At 46.3% G+C, this 17,369-nt stretch overlaps 1 protein-coding gene across 2 annotated transcripts in view; it reads right to left on the bottom strand.

Annotated features, from left to right (window-relative positions):
• The window catches only part of GSDME (gasdermin E), a 57,369-nt gene that overhangs the window by 13,447 nt on the left and 26,553 nt on the right, over positions 1–17,369 (bottom strand). For both annotated transcript variants that reach the window (XM_007505349.3, XM_007505350.3), the window contains exons 5-7: positions 13,131–13,302; positions 10,187–10,307; positions 1,874–2,047 (exon numbers count right to left, since the gene is read on the bottom strand). In XM_007505349.3, coding sequence (XP_007505411.2) covers positions 1,874–2,047; positions 10,187–10,307; positions 13,131–13,302 — 467 coding nt within the window. The remainder of the gene's footprint in view (positions 1–1,873; positions 2,048–10,186; positions 10,308–13,130; positions 13,303–17,369) is intronic.

Raw genomic sequence — 17,369 nt, 5'->3', positions numbered from 1 at the left:
GGGAGTAAGACCTTGAGGTCGGTCATCAAGTCCATTCCCCTGCCTGCCTGACTTGTTGGGCTTCTGAAAGGGGACATCCTCTGTAACCCTTTGTGATCCTACCCAAGGGGTGCATGGCATTGGGGAGGTCCTGCCCTTTCTCACACACAGGTCACTGCAGTTCCCCCACTGCTGAGACTGGATCTTGTTACCTCATCTAAGCAGCCATGGAAATCCATACCCAGGAGGCCAGCCTCACTCTGTTGTGGGATCCTCTACAGTTTAGCCTCCCCCTCGGATGCCTTAAATGCTGGCATTTTCTCCGTAGAAACTGAGCTCCCGTCCCCAGAGGCCCCAAGGGGGGACCATCTTTCTTCTATGCTGTGCTGGGGGTATCTGGAGCCATACAGAACAATCCATTTGCTAATCGAATCCTAACCCATCCTTGGGCAAGTTGTGTGACCACCATTGCCCAGCCCTTCCTACTCTTCTGCCTTAGAACCAGCATTCAGTCTGCTCCTAAGAAGGTAGGGGTTTTCTATTCAGATATAAAGGTTCTATAGAAATGCCAGCTGTTAGGGGCAGCTGGGTAGCTCAGTGGATTGAGAGCCAGGCCTAGAGATGGGAGGTCCTAGGTTCAAATCTGGCCCTAGCCACTTCCCAGCTGTGTGACCCTGGGCAAGTCACTTGACCCCTATTGCCTAGCCCTTACCACTCTTCTGCCTTGGAGCCAATACATAGTATTGACTCCAAGACGGAAGGTAAGGGTTTAAAAAAAAACAAAAAAAATGCCAGCTGTTGTTATTGCCCAGTTCAAGCTGAAATCACAGAATCTCTCAGCTGGATGGCACCTCAGTGGCCTTCTAGCCCAACCCTTTCCTGGGTGAGAATCTTCACTCCACCAGCCTTCCCAAGAAGGCCACCAGTGAGGGGGAATTTCCTCTCTCCCTAAGTGGTCCATTCTACCTTGGGGCAGCACATAGGCCTGGGGAAACCCTCAGCTTCTGCTCTCTTGTCCTCACCCCGCCCCAGACTTTTCTCCTGGCCACCCTGGCCAACTAGGAATTTCCTCTCACTGTTTTGGTCTTAAGACCCATCATATTTCTCATGAGTCTGAGTAGGCTCAGATGCCAACATCCCAAGATCCTCTGCCCTTCCTTACTCTGTCCCATCTCCAGCTCCATTTCCCTCACCCCCACTCAAAAGCTCTCCAGATAGGAAAGGTTGGAGGCACAAGAAGTCTTAGCAATGGCTGCCTGGCCTCTCCCAATCCCCCCAGCCAGACACTTCTCTGCCAGGTGGTAAATATTCTGAGAGGGCGCTCTGTGAGGCTGACAGTGTGGTGCTGGTGCTGGTACTGGCAGCGAGACCAGGAATGTAAGAAAAACAGATGCACAAGCCTATATTGCCTCTCCTGCTGATGACTAGCTATTCTTAGCAAGGCTTCTATGGATTAAAAAATGGTAGTGGGGAGGGGGTTGGGGGGGGGGGGTTAAGCTGACTTCATTAAAAAAAAAGAAAGAAACCTTCTTCCCATCCTTCCTTCATCAGGAATCCAAGACCTGAAAGCTCATAATTCTGGGATCGCAGATTAAGAACTACCAAGGACCTCAGGGGCCATAGAATCCAGTCCTCTCATTTTTTAGATGAGCAAACCAAGGTCAAAAGGAGACTGAAGTGGCTTGGTCAAGATCTCTGGGTGGGACTGAGAATGGGAAAGGGACCTTGGAGGCCATATGGGCCAACCCATTCATTTGAAGAGGGCATCCCTAAAATATCTCCATCTTCAAAAAGAAAAGTCAAGTCAAGTATCACCATTAAGTCACTTGGCAACATTCTTGGCTGAGGGCTCACCTAGCCAGACACAAGTCAAGTCAGGGATTGTGCACAGTACCGTGTTTTAAGGAGCTTAATGGTCCCTCAGTAGGCATGAGCTCTCCAGCTTTTGAATTCCCGTCCACACAGTCTGCCATGAAGGGAAAGATGAGCTCTCCAGTATCCAGGTCAATGGGGCCATCCGGGCTCTCTTGCTCAAAACCACCTTGTTTCTCACGCAGCAAGCAGAATTCTGGTGCAAAGGGATAGAAGAGAAGAAAGTCAGTGGGGTTAGTGTTAATGGGTGCATCTTAGGGGAAAGGAAGGTGGGGCATTATAGTGTTCACCTGGCTGCCCCTTCCTGCTAGGAGAAATCCATCCACCTATGTGGACATCCCAGTATGGTTATTCAACGAGCAAAGAAGGAGGCATGGTTTAAGAGCAATGCAGGCTGCCATCAGACAGAATCCTAGCCAAGGAAGAACTCAGGATGTACACTGCCTGTCCCACCCCCACACTCCCCAATAATAATGGAAGCTCTGGGCTTGGTTAGATAAATGTTGGCTAAATTGAATTGGGCTCTGGTCATAGTCTTAGACATCTCCCTGCTGCCACCCCATTCCCAGCTCCTCGCCTTGAAATAAGACCATTAGGATATCTCTGGCTAATAGCGCCCTTAAGGACTTTTAACAGGGTCACGAATCTACATTGTTTGGTCTCCCTTGCTCCTTGGGCAGCTAGATGGTAAAGCAACTGGCCTATGAGTCAGGAAGATTCATTTTCCTGAGTTCAAAACTGGCCTCAGACACTTATCAGCTCTGTGACCCCGGATAGGTCACTTAACTCTCTTTGTCTCAGTTTCCTCATCTATAAAATGGGTTGGAGAAGGACATGACAAACTACCCCAGGATCTTTGCCAAGAAAACCCCAAGTGGGGTCATGAAGAGTTGGGCACAACTGAAATGACTGAACAACAAAATTCAGAGTGTCCTTCTCCCTTCAGAAAAGATTAAGCTATTGATCTTTGGGAGGAAGCCTAGTTAATCCATGAAGGGAGTGGTCAAAGAAGTTCTTAACCCAACTACATTTTGATGGGTTGGTTTTTTTTTTAATCCTTATCATCTGTCTTAGAATCAATATTGTGTATTGGTTCCAAAGCAGAAGGGCAGTAAGGGCAAGGCAATGGTGGTTAAGTGACTTGCCCAGGGTCACACAGCTGTTCTGACATATTGTAACATTTCTCTTGCTCCAGAGCCCTCTCTAAATATTGCCTCAGATTATCTTGGTGCCATAGTGATAACTGAGGGTCATGGGGTGACTATGCTGGCCTTGATATATATCTCCTGAAGCTAAATGAACACAAATTGTTTCTGACAACTTTTGCTTAAAGTACAATATTATTTTTTTCTTGACCATAACAATCTATCCATCCATCTGATTGCTTGCAGAGGTGACGTGATACAGTGAATAGAGGAACAGACTTAATGCCAGAAAGCCATGAGTTCAGATCTCTCTGCCAATTTGAGCAGGAGCAAGCAAAGATTTATTGTATTCTGTCAAAATGTCAGGAAGCTCTTGAGGACTAGCTACTAAGTTTTGGACAGACTGAGTTTCTGTAATCACAGATGCTGGATGCCCTGATGGCTGTGCTAGACATGGGAGGATGGGAAGGGAGGAAAGGGAAGCCGGGAGGTTTAATCTAGTGCCTAGATTCAGGAGAGAGCTGACAATCTAGTACGGGGATAAGACCCCAACCCTAATCAGTAAATAACAAATTACAGAACACAAGGGCTGAAAAACGAAAGGCTATTCAAGAACCAAGAAAGACACTGAGGGCTGGATTCAATACAGAGACCTGTGTTCAACACTCACTTTACTAGACATATAATCTTAGGTAAATCCCTTCATTGTCAGAAGATCCTGGGTTCAAATTCTCCCCCTCTCATTCACCCAACTGAGCAAATTTCTCCCTTCTCTGGGACTCTCATCAATAAAAGGAGGAGGTTGGATTAGATGGTCTTTTAGGTCCCTTCTATTTCTAGATCTATGATCCTATGACCTCTCTGAACCTCAGTTTTTTCATCTGTGAAATGGGTTTGTAGTACATGCATGGTTATGAGTCAAGTGGCATAATGAATGTAAGGTGTTTCAAAAACCCTTAAAAACTATCAATACCAGTCATTATGATGACTGATCAGGAAAGTCCAGAAGGGAAATAGGGGGAGGGAAGGAAGCATTTATTATTAATCACCTGCTATGGGCCAGGTGCTGGGCTATGTGACTTATAAATATCATCTCATTTGATCTTCACAATAATCCTGTGAGGTAGGTTCTATTATGATCCCCATTTTACAGTTGAGAAAATCGAGCCAACCTAAAGCTAAGTGACTTAAGTGCCCAGGGTCACACAGCTAATAAGCATCGAATTCAAAATTTGAACTCAGATCTTCCTGACTCCAGGAAGGACATGACCAGTAGAAGCTTATGATTTGGTTGCAGAGCAGGGTCCTTAGAAGGCAGCACTTACAGACTGTCTAGAAAAGTAGCAAAGTCCTTGAATGCCAGGCAGCAGAGGAAGGAAGTTTACTCAGAAGATAAAAATGGGAGCTACTGAAGGTTTTGGAGCAAGAATGATACAGACAGATGAGTGCATTAAGAAAGAGCAGACTTAGAATTCTAAGGACAGGAAACTTAAAAATAGGAGATGCTGGTGGCAGGAAGACATTATTAGGAGACTGCTGCAACAACCCAATTTCTATGGGGGCTCTCCTAGGGGCTGGTGACCAGCTGTCACTTCTCCACTTCTTCCTGTGAATACACAGGATATATGTGCTCACTCCTAACTAAAGGGGGTGGGAGGGACCTGGGGCTTTGCCCCATGATGCTGAATGTAAATAAAGGGTATTGCTAGCACTCATCGTCCTTCTGCAGGATAGAAACAGCTTGAAGGCTCCTGTCAGCTCTGTGCTCCACTGCCTCCAAACAAACTAAATTTAGCTCTAAAAGTTGATTTGAAGATGTGTTTCCTGCCAACATGTAGTCCTTGTACTACATGTACAGGCCCAAAACTGCTTGTAGTTAAACACTCTCTGTAGTAATGGATGAACAAATTGTGATCAATGATGGGGATACTATGGTGCTATAAGAAATGATAAGCAGGATGTTTTCAGAAAAAAACTGGAAAAAGTTATATGAACTGATGCAGAGCGAAATAAGCAGAACCAGGGAGAGCATTGCCCAAAGTAACAGCCATATTGTACAATGATCAATTGTGAGACTTAATGGTCCAGGATAATTCTGAAGGATTTTGACAGAGAATGCTACCCCACCTCCAGAGAAAGAACTCTTGGAGTCAGATGCAGATCAAAGCAGACTATCCTTCACATGAGTTTATTTCTGCTTTGATTCTGGGATTTTGGTTTTGTATGAGTATTTTCTTACAACAGTGACCATATGGAAATATGTTTTGCATGATAATACATGGATAATCTAGATCAAATTGCTCACCATTTCCAAGAAGGGAAAGGGAAAGGGAGAAGCAATTTGGATTTTATAATTTTAGAAAACATATATTGAAAATTGCTATTATGTGTAATTAATAAAATATCTTTGAACAAAAAATTTCAAAAGCTAAAAAAACACCCTCTCTGTAGTTATTGTAACAGATATTATCTTTATGTGTATTTCTCTTCTACTAGCCCAGAGGAGTTGGCCCACAACACTCCTGAGTATGATCTGAGCCACATGAAATTGGGAAATATTTTTTAAAATAAATAAAAATACAACACAACATGGATAATGTTAATTTGTGGTTTTCTAACTCAATATACTTTGACACCACTGTTAGATGGCAGAGACCACATCTTATTCAATTTTGCCTCTCCCTACATTGACTCTACAATCTAACAGAAGATAAGATAGGAGCACAAACAACCATAATGGCAGAAAAATCAAGGAGAATCAAATGGTGAGTCAGGAAGGTTCAAGCAAATGTTACCAAAGAAATTCCAACTGTGTGTCTTTGAACAAGCCTGAGTTTTTGTTTCCTTATCTATGAAATGGCAGAGTGGATTCATACATCCACAGTCCCCTTTAGCTCTAATTGCCCCCTGGAAGTCATTAGTGAGTTTAGGTAGTGATGAGGGTGGGTATCAGATTATAAGGAATTATGTGGGGATAAGTGAGCAAAGACAGAATAGAAGGAATGCATGGAGATAGTTTGGCAATGAAGGGGAGGAGGCAGTTAGGTTTATAATTAGGGGGAGGGGGTAACAGTTTCAAGAGGAGGTCTGTCTTTGTTTTAATGACAAAGGAGATTGTGTGGGCTAAGGAAAAACAGTCAGCAGTAAATTAGTTTGAAGATGAATATAATCTGGATTATGGATCTTGGAGAAGGTTGGAGGTGAGAGCATTGAGTATTTAACCTTGACAAGGAGACCATGGATAAGAGCATAGAGAAATGGCAGGGGTGGACCAAGGAGACTTCCAATGGCTATGTTCCTTTTATCTTATTAGTAAAGTTGAAATCAAAGTCATTTGCTAAGAGTGAGATGAGCTGGGGTCAGGGGAAGGGTGGGATTGAACTTGAGGAGGGAGAAGAAAGTCTGGAACAGCCCCAGGGAGGATATCATGGCACATGTGGTCCAAATCAGCTGGGATTAGTCACATTTATGGGCTAATCAGGAAATCCACCTAGCTGACCAGGGGAGGGAAGTTTAGCAAAGACTCCCAAGGAAGAAGCAGAGAAGAAGCACCTGATGAGTCCCCAGCAAGGAAGGACTATAGCCAGGAATCAGTCAGTAAACAGTGGGAGGGAGAAATGGATTTGGAATGTCAAGAGCATCAGAGCAGAAGTATCAACCAGTTTGGTGGGCAAGGATTAGAGGATTTAAGAAAATGCCCATTAGCCCAAAGGAATCTTCTGGATGTGGGAGCTGCCAGAGCTTCTGGGAAGTGTTCCTTCTGATTAGAGATACCTCCTAGGTGAAATAGTGAAAAGGGTGATGGCCTGGATGGGAAAGACCTGAGTACAAATCCTGCCTCAGACACTGACAAGCTGTGTGACTGAGAAAATCATTTAACAACCATCTGTTTCCTCCTTTGTAAAATGAGGGAATTGGATTCAGTGGAAGCAAAGGTCTTTTTCTTCTCAGTTCTGCTTCTATGATCCTATACCCATGTAGTCCTGAGAAGTACCAGCTGGTGCGCCAGTAATAAGTCTAGGAACCAAAGGGAGGGCCTCCTCAAAAGGACAAGGCCTAAAGCAAACAACCCAAATGCAAAATCAAAAAGAAAGGCCAGGAAACAAGATGCTTTTCCATGAATTATGTCATCCAGTCTTTACAGCAACCCTATTGTGATCCCCATTTCACAGATGAGGAAGTCAATTCTCAAATAGGTTCAGTCTCTTGTGCAGGGTCCCTCAGCTAGGAAATGCCAGCGTTGGGATTTGAACCCTTGTATCTCTGGCTCTAAGTCCAGCCAGTGAACATCACAGTGTATCTCTATGATAAAACCTGCAGGGCTTCTCAGGGGGGCACCAGGAGCAGTGGTGAGCAGGTGTTCTATTTCTATAAAGGAATGGCCATCTGAGAAGGTGGGGCAATTGCAGCAAAGCTGAGTGGGTGAGATGAAACCTTGGGAAGAATGCTCGAGTGTCAGAATTGAGGGACCTCAGGACACAGTGCCAAAGGGAACGCTCAGCTCTAGGGCTTGGGAAAGGGGAGGCAGCCTCTTCCCAGGATGGTTTGGGATCAGCTCTGGCCAAAGGCAGGGGGATGAAGTAGTCTCTGGTGGTCCAGTCCAGTCCAAAGACCATAGTATATAATGAGGAACTATTGAGAATGTTCCATGGCAAGAGTGACTGGGAACACAGATAGACAAAACCCAAAAGAGGATGCCAAAACTCAGCCACCAGTCACTCGGAACAAAGACTCTGGGCACACTGCTTGCAAACAGGCGATTCAGCAATGGGAAAGCAACGACCCCACACGAAAAACAGAACCTTCTTCCTGAGTCCAGGGCATGAGAAAGGAGCCCAAGGAAAGGCAAGAAGTCCCCAGGGGACCTCCTCCCCAAAGCACAAAGACAAGTTTATTTTCAAAGAAAAGAGAAAGGCGAAGAAAGGCTTAAACTTGAAATGGAAACGGGGGACCAGCCCCACATGAAGCTGGGAAAGCTTTGAGAGCCCCTGGAGGAGGGGAGGGGGGACAGGATTCAAGAGGATCGGGACAAAATGACAAGGACAGAGTTGTCCTCAGACTGCCTCCCAGCAAGGATGACTCTGTGGTCATCAATGAAAGACTTTTCATATGAGGAAGTGACTCTTTGGGCAAAGAAAGTCTTTGAAGGAGAGTCAAGGGTAATAGCAAGCACTAGCTTTACAGCCAGAGTTCAAATCCCATCAATGCCACTTGTTACCTAGTGACCAGAGTGAGGTAAATAGCTTCCTGTCCCTGGTTCTTTGTTTCTTCCTTTGTCAAATGGGTGGGTTGGACTAGATGGTCTGGGAAGTCCTTCCCTGATCTATACCCATGATCCCACAAAACTAATGGTCTTATAATGCAAATGAAAAGCTTTCTCAAAGGAAAGGAAGTCCCTTGACTTGCATCAATAAGAGATGACAGATGTAGTGGGTTCTCTGCTGTTTTCCCTCAGCATGTGCTAGAGTGGAGCAACCTGAGTGGGCTATGCTTTCCTCCAAGGCTTGGACATCCTTTCCAAAAGAGTTCCAGGCAGCCTCTGAAATGCTCTAGCCCATCCTGAGGAACAGCTTCAATTAAGACAAATCAGCAACCTCCAGGAATGGATCCAGTTCTGGGAAAATATCCAAATGGGAAACCGAGGTTAGCAGATAAGAAGGGGGATCAAACTGGGAGATACACTATTTAGAATGATTTAGAATGGAGGAAGAAGGGGAGGAAGGAAAAAGGGAAAGAAAAAGAAGAGGAAAAAGAAAATGAAAGAGGAAGAAGGGAGATGAAGAGAGAAGGGAAACAGCAGGTGTGAATACTGATAAATTAGGTGTCTTCTTTTCCTAAAGGGCTCAGAATAGCTCTGTCAGTCAACAAGCACTGTTGACTTCCCTTCCAGGAGAGAAGGTCTAGAGATGGTGTGAGCCACAGGGTCCTCGGGGAACAGAAGATTTCTCCCCAAGATAACAACTTGAACATGGCACTCATCAGAGCTGTCTAGGATTTCAATAGGATTCCACAGATATTAATTAACCACCTATAGTGGACAAGACACTGTGCCAAGCACTGGGGATGGGAGGCAAGAGATAAAGAACAATAAGATGCTTTCCAAATTCATGAAGGGCTTATAGACAACAGATCTTAGGGCTTAGAGGTGGCACTTTAGGAACCATTTGGCTCAACTGTACTTGATTTTAGAGATGAGGAAACTGATGCTTCAGAGAGATGAGGTGATTCATCACAAAGGTGACAGTTCTGTGACATGTTCTGATATGTGGTGTGGGTGGAATGAGATGGGCCATTTTATCACATGAGGGTTGGATTTAGTTAGCAGCTGAGTTAGCATTCGATTTCAGGACTTGTGACTTCAGATTCAGAGCCTTTATGGACTCCACTGCCAGTCTACAAATGCCACAACACAAAGGATCAATGAAGAAACACCTGCCACCACTCTCTCAATGACAGAGAAGACAAGTCCTAAAGATTTCCTTGAAGCTCAGAAATCTCCCAGCTACCATCAGAGGGAAGATTTACACCCAGATCTTCCTTACTCCAAGCCCAATACTGTCTCCTCTTGCTAGGTTGCTTCCTGCCTCTCTAGCAAAGACAGGGGTTTCATAAATATATAAGGAACTCCCAGGGATAGAAACCCCTCTACCAATGCAGATTGGCATCTTTTCTGTAACTTCTGGTTGCCTAGAGCACTTAGCAGTCAAGTGACTTGCTCAGGGTCACATAGCCAAGATGCTTTGGAGGTACAGATAATGAAAAGGAATTCCTCTTCTGATGTCATGGAAATGAGTCTGGGAGATGGAAAGCCATCCCAGGGGACTCATAAGCACTGGACTGTCTCATCAAGCTAGATGGACCAGCCCAGGATCAGCCTGGCTAAAAAAGGGAGATACTATTCATGGGTCCATTTTATAAGAAAACTGAGGCAGACGGAGGCTAGGTGACTTGTCCAGGGTCACATAGCTAGTAAGTATCTGAGACTGGATTTTAACTCTGGTCTTCCTGACTCAAAGTGTAGCCAGTCACATCGGGACTCAGCAAGCGCTTCTTCCTTCTCTTGTCTAAATAGTCGCCAGGCATCCTGTATCCTGAGCTCAAAGCTTTGCCAGCCCCAGCAAGGAGACTTACTAAGCATGTGTTGGACGGAAGCCAGTGCCCCAAGGCCACCCACGAGGCAAGCAACATACCAAACTGGCCGTCCTGCTTGACGTAGAGCTCCAGGACCCCGTAGGCGATGGTGGTGGGTGCCGGGATCTCCAGGACCACATTGGAATCTCTCGTCACATTCCCATCTTCACTCACGGAAACCTGAGAGGGAGGAGCGCAGTGAGGGAGGGTCTCAAGTTCATTAATGCCCTGCTGGCACCAAAAATGAGATTTCAGCGCCCACAGGAAGCCGAAATTGTGCCTGGAGCTCTGAAGGGATGAGATGGCGCTCTGTGGCGTGGCTCCCTTGGCCAGGTTGATTGAAACAGCCTTGAATGCCCTGATGAAATCCTAACCGAGGCTGGGAGCTTTGCAGGGAGAAGCAGACTGAGGAGGGGGAGGGAAGCAAGGCCAGGGATTGATCATCATCGGTAATGGGCAGGGGAGGGAAGAAAGGCTCACCCACCAGGCTGGGATTCTGTAAGGAGTTCCACCAACTGAACAGTTACAAGATGCCCATTTCTGCATGGCTCTGTGCTCAGCGCTGGTGGGGATAAGAAGACAAAAACAGCAGAGCCCGCCCTCCAGCAGCCCATATTCTACTGGAGAGGCAGAGTATAAGAGTAGGAGGCTGGATAAGCCTAGGGATCATTACTCCGGCTAGGCAGGAGAGCATGACTTGCAGGCAGGGAGCCAGGTTCAAATCCTCACTGCCCAGATCCCTGGCCAAATTCTTTGACCCCTCTGATCATCAGTTTCCTTGGGGGCAAATGAGAGTCCTAATGCCCGCCTCCCAGGGTTATTGGGAGGAGGTTCCTAGGGAATAAGGCATGGAAAACCCCTTGGCAAATGCTAAATCACCAAAGAAGCATCCATGCTCATCAGAGAATCACAGGAAACTTCATTCAACCTGGACCCAAAGCACTAGTACCATCTAATCCACTGGAATACCTTCACTAACAGGGAGCTCAATACCTGTCAAAGCTTCCATAACATACATATGTAGTTGCTGGGAAGTTTGCCTTTATATGGACAAAATCATACAGGAAGTATCCAAAGTGGGATTTGAACCCAGGTCCTTCAGACTCAAGAGTTCTTGTTCTTTTCAGTGTCATTCTTTCCATGCTCTCTCTCTAATCTAGGTTTATGGCTCACCTCTGACATGTATAGACTGTGTGATCCTGGTCAAGTCATTGCTATATACATTCCCAAAGCTCCATAATCTCCATATTTATAGAATGTTCATTGGACTTAAGAGTGTTTAAGTAGCTTGGCCCTGGCCAGTGTGGAGGCTGCTCCCTCCATAAAGAGCCTGGGTTCCCGATTCCTGGACAGATGCTGCTTTGAGCAGTGGAAAGATGACTGACTTTGGCCACCACTTGCCATTTGTGTGACCTCAGGCAGGTCATTTCCTGTCCCTGATACATAGCATGCTGGGCTCTTAAAATGGGGGTGAGGATTTCCTTCACAGGGCTGCTGTGTGTGGGGGAAAGTAAACACTTTTAAGTCCTCAAGCATTACAGAAACATGAAGCCATTGAGTTTTGGGGCCAGAATTCTGATCTCATCATCATCCAGAAGCCCTCCTGGTACAGAAACTCCTTCCACCATAGCTGGTTGACAAGGCACCCATAGCCTGAGTCTTAAGAGCTGCCCAGGGTGCTGACAAGTTCAGTGACTTGTCCAGGGTCCCACATCCTTGGTGGATCAGATGAGGGACTGAAACCAAAGTAGAGAGGCAGAAAGAATAGACTCAAGAGTCACAGGATCTGGTTTCAAATCCAAGTCACTCAACTTCCCTGGGCCTCAGTTTCCTCACTGGTAAGTTGAGGAAGTTGGACTTGACAGTCTGTGAGCATCCTTCTACCTCCAGGCTTGGGATCCTGTGCACTTCCAACTCTGAGGCTAACCCAGTTCTATTCCCTGAGCCACACTGCCGCTTAAGCAATGAAAGGTAAATTATTTGATGGGACCATGTCTCCGAGAGATTATTGAAGCCAAAGTCAGTGGCACAACATATTGGGGTAGACAAAAGAGAAGATGAAACTCTGAGGCCCTGGGTTCAAATTTGGACTCTGCTACTTACTACTTGGGTGACCTTTGACAATCACTAGCAGGTTCTTCATCTGTAAAAATGCAGGAAAGCTAGGTGAATAAGTGGAAAGTGAGTCACACCTGGAGATGGGAGGTCCTGGGTTCAAATCTAGATTCAGACACTTTCTAGCTATATCTGGGCAAGACACAACCCCCAAATCCTAACCAATACTTCTATGGGTGCCCTGGGGGCTGTCTCACCATAATCAGGAATCCAAACTCCATACCTCTAACTCTGCCGAACAGTCAGAAGAGCCCTGGGCTGCACCCAGCTCCTGGCCCTTGGGCTCTATCTTCTAGGAGCACGGGACCCAATCATATGGCTCCAATCAAAAACAAATGTCTTTGAGGGTCTAAGCATGTCACATCAGGCCCATGGTAGGCTGGAAGGGAAGGGATAGGAGGCAGAGGGGGGAAAAGCATTCCCATGGCACTTATTAGATGCCAGGCATGACTAGTCACACCAGGTGAGCAGCTGTCTATCTGGTGTAGGCCTAGAGCCATCACTGGTCATGGTTCTGAATGGTTTCTTTGGCTGATCGCATTATAGCCAAGAAGGGAGGATTTTGAGTGCTTGGCATGAAGGGTGCTATGAAGCCAAAGAACACTTAAATAAGGCTGTCTCCCCCTGCCTTCTGCCCATTACTCAGAACTGAAGGTGGATAGACAGGAATCTGGATGGATGGATGGAGGAATAAAAAGGTCCTCAAGGAGTCCATCTAGCCCCTCCTCTGTCTGGAGTCATCTAACCCAGGACTCCCTCGAGGATCTCATTTGCTCCTGATGCCGCCCATTCCCCTTTGGGGCAGCCACTGACTCAGGGAGCCCCATGGCTCTGGAGCCCTTTGATTCCTCTCCTTCCCTCCCCGGGTGGTCCACATCAGGGAGCTACCTTCACCCTCTTGGTCTTGAGGCCCACCATGCCCCCACATTTCTCTTCTATCTGGATGTGCTCAGAGATCACACACTTCTGAGTTGTCACGATCTTTTGTGTCAAGATGCACAGGACCTCATTCTTCCTCTCCAGCACTTGCTGCAGCAAAGGACTTTTCAGATTTATCATCCTGAAAAAGAGAAATGAGCGTGAGTGTCCCAGAGGCTCACCGGAGGCTGATGGCCCTATGAATCTTCCCCCTCGACAGAGCAAGGGGTCTTGGGAGCAAGCCTATGATAGCCAGAGTAATTTATGGGCCAGCAATTCCAGGAGAGGCAATCCAGTTTGAAACAACATAAACCAAAATTTAGTGAAGCCAATTCCGGGCTCCCAGGCAAGTGGAGGATATACTGGGCAGCTTCACTCTTCAGCACCCCCACCCTGGCCCCCAGCATGCCCTGGGAAGGCTCCCAGGATCCTTCTACTCAGATGGCATGGCTCAGGCATGTCAGGCAACCAAATGGAGGAGGAAGGCAGAGGACAACCAACTGGTTCTAGAACATTCAGTCATCTGCCCCCAACAGCTCTTGTGTGAGTCAGGCCTGCGCATACAGCCAAGTTCCTGAACTCCCACTTAATCTGGTCTAAAGAACAGAAGGCTGAGCGATGGCATAACATCCATCTTCCAAGAGGACGTCATGTGAATGAGGGATGAGGAAAGGAAGATGAATTCCTCATCCACTCTCAGGACAAAATGAGGGAAAATAAGTAACACTGGGGCACCGAGTCTGGGTCAGAGATCTTGAGAAGTCATCAAGTCACCCAGCAATCAGGGTCTTAAGTGACTTAATCTTTTAGCCAAAGCCTCTTGGTACCAAGGAACATGATCTTGGAGGTCCAATTGAGTTCTCTAAGGCAATCTCAAGCTGGAGGAAGAGAGGACGACAATGTGGACTCTGCTTCAGTCACACCACAGCTAGAGTGCCCTGTTTAATGGTAGGAGCCATGTTTTAGGGCAGACGTTGCTCAACTGGAGAGGGGCAAAGAATGGCAAGAAGCCTGGAATTCATGCCAGAGGAGGATCCTTTGAGTAACTGGGAATTATGACTATGAATACTTTTAATAGAAGAGAAAACTTGGTGAGGACATGATGGTTGTCTTCAGGTATCTCAAGAGATACCAAATGGAAAAGATTAGACCTGTTCCATTTGGTTCCAGAGGGGAGAACCAGGAGCCATGATTAGAAGTCATAAAGATGCAATGTAGGGGGGAGCTAGGGAGCTCAGTGGATGGAGAGCCAAGTCAGAGACAGGAGGTCCTGAGTTCAAATTTGACCTCAGATACTTCCTAGCTGGGTGACCCTGGGTAAGTCACTTAATCCCCATTGCCCAGCCCTCACTGCTCTTCTACCTTGGAACCAATACACAGCATTGATTCTAAGACTGAAGGTAAGGATTTTTTAAAAAAGATGCAATGTAAACTTGCTTCTCTGACTCCTAACAATAAGAATTGTCCCTGGATGGAATGGGCTGATGATGGGTTCCCACTTCCCACCTTCACTGCTGGAGATATTCAAGCATAGGCCGGGTGATTATTTTTTAGGATGCCAGGATTGCCTCATTGTTGACTTGGCATCCAGTGCCTGGCACAGGGTAGGTGCTTAGCAATGCTTACTGAGCCGAATGGCATTCAGGTCCAAGTTGAACTAGAACCTGCCTAGCCCTGAGATTCAGGAACTCCAAACCCAGCCTATTGTTCTTTTTATTTCCCCAGAAACAAAGTCAAAATAGTCTGATTTAATTAAAATGATGGTCAGAAATGAAGAGCAGCAAAGGAGACGAGGCTGTCAGTATCAAGACAAGACAGTTGAAAATGAAGGGGAAAAGAACAGCCAGGATAGAGTTCTTTGAAAAATATCTTATCGTGCCCCAGAACAACAATGATGGAAAAAGCAATTTGAATTCCTGCCAGTTAGGACTTGCAGCAGATGTGACTTGATCCATTTGAGGCTGGTCTGCATGCGAGTTTCTGTGGAGGGGGAGGCTGGATGTCGGAAAAGCTGGCAGAAAGGGGCTGGGGAGACTGCAAGGGCATTAGAGATTGGTGTGGAAAGCTCCCTAAACTGCAAGCCAAGATAATGCACATTCATTGTGTATTAGAGTTACCAAGACAAAAATAAGAAGCCACCCCTGCCCTCGGGAAGCTTACATTCTCCTGGGCCAGATAAATGATCTTGTCCTTCCCCACCTAGAGGAAAAGGGACCACTTTAACCCTACAGGCAGAGAAACGGCCAACAGTGAGTAGGGAGGCACAGCAGATATATTTTCATATATGCCGGCATCAGTCCAACCAAATCATGGTACAAGACCATAGTGGACTGTTACGAAACTGTAAGAAATGGTAAGCCTAAAGAATTCAGAGAAACCTGGGAAAGCATAGAGGGACAGATGCAGAAGGGAGAGAGCTGGACCAAAAATATAGTATACAGAATTACAACAATGTAAATGGAAAGACCCGCCAAAGAAAGGAAGCAAAGCTGTGTAATTACAGTGCCCTCCAGAGGCCTGACAAGGAACTAGCTGCCTCCTGGCAAAGAAGAAATCCATTTAAGGTGCAGAATGAGATAAACATTATTTGGACCTGGCCAATTTGGGCATTATTCGTCTTGCTGGATTATGCATATTTGTTATGAAGGATTTGTTTTCACTTGGCAGAAAGGAGAGAGGGAGAGCAAATAATGCCTATTAATTGAAAAAATAAAATAACATGATTCATTTGTTTAAAACTATAAAAGTTACAAATAGATCTCTTTCCCTTCTATAAAGCTAGAGGACTACTGAGGTGGAATACTGCATAGACTGTCATACTCGGTGGATGCCTTGCTTGGTTTTGCTGACCTGCCATTTTTTTTCTGCTCTTTGTTGCAAGGGGTGATTTTCTGGGAAGGGGAGGAAGGGGAGAAGGGGGGCTGCATCTTTGGAAATGAAGGTGATTTTAAAACATAAAGTAACAACAGCAATCAAAACCACCAGCCAAATGTATCCATTTTTTACGAAACCTCTCTTTGCTGGCTTCAGAGAAGGTGCTCCACCTTCTGTCACAGCCAATTCCATCCTTTGACTCATTATTCAGCATTTATTCCCCTCGGTCATTTTTACAGTCTTATTTCCTTCTAAATCCCACAGCAGAGGGGGAAAAATTGTATTTCACAGACAGCCCAATTCTAAGACAAGCTTTGCCTTGAGTACACATAAATTATGGCAAGGAAATTAATGGGGAGTTTTCTCTTGGGAATTTAGAAGGACATCACTCAGTGGGGCTCTCTTTATTCTGCATGAGTTAAAAAGAATCTACCCCAAACCTTCCAGCTATTTTGGACCATTTGAGAACAAATGAAAGAACAAACATCTTGTGCTTCTGGAAATGCTTTTATGAAGACTTCTGGTTTCTAATCCTGGTCCTGCCCCTCAGTATCTAGGTGACCTTGGGTAAGTCACTTCTCTGAGACTTAGGGACCTGAGCCACCCAATGTAACTCTGGGGCTCAGTCTCTTCTTCTGTAAGATGAGGTTAGACTAAATGATCCCTAAGATCCTTTCCAGCTCTGAATCCATGAACCACACACAGATCTGCTCTCCACGAGTGCCAGATCCCTCAGCAACGTCAACCCTGAAGGGATGAAAGGAGAAGGTACCCTCTGGGGACAAGGTGCAGCCAGCCCAGAAGCCAAGGAAGCAAACAGCCTTCTTCCAGCATGATAGATAATTTCAGGTCACTGCTGAGAGATTGATGAGCCCGGCCCCAGCTCTCCAGGCTCTGTCTGGCCCTGCAAAGCTGCAGTAGATGGCTAGGAGAGATCCCAGAACCAATCATTTTGTGGCTAAGTCCATCATGGTAATTAGCAGCATGGAAAACAGAGCGTGTATTACACGGCGATGCCGACCAATTGAGTCTCTACATACCCTCCAGAGGTTGTAATGGATGGCTGGGCTAGGAGGGGAGAGGACCAGGAGGAAAGAGAAAAGCAGTTACCCCCAGGGCTCATCCCCTGGGCTCCCGGGGTTGGTGGGGCTGCCGGGATGTGCCTGCTGCTGCTGCTACCGCTGCTGCCCACATGCAAAAGTCGCTATTCCATCCCCTCCTAAAGGGCCCTGGCAGCCTTCTTGCTTCCCTGCTCAGGGTGACTTGAGTCTTGTTCCCTAGGATGGTGCTGCCACCTTTTGGAAGTTCAGGATGATGAACAAATCTGGGAGATGG

The sequence above is a fragment of the Monodelphis domestica genome, chromosome 5, assembly GCF_027887165.1.
Source record: "Monodelphis domestica isolate mMonDom1 chromosome 5, mMonDom1.pri, whole genome shotgun sequence".
NCBI lineage: Eukaryota > Metazoa > Chordata > Mammalia > Didelphimorphia > Didelphidae > Monodelphis > Monodelphis domestica.
Note: the sequence above shows the minus strand (reverse complement) of the source record. Positions and strands in the feature narration are given on the sequence as shown.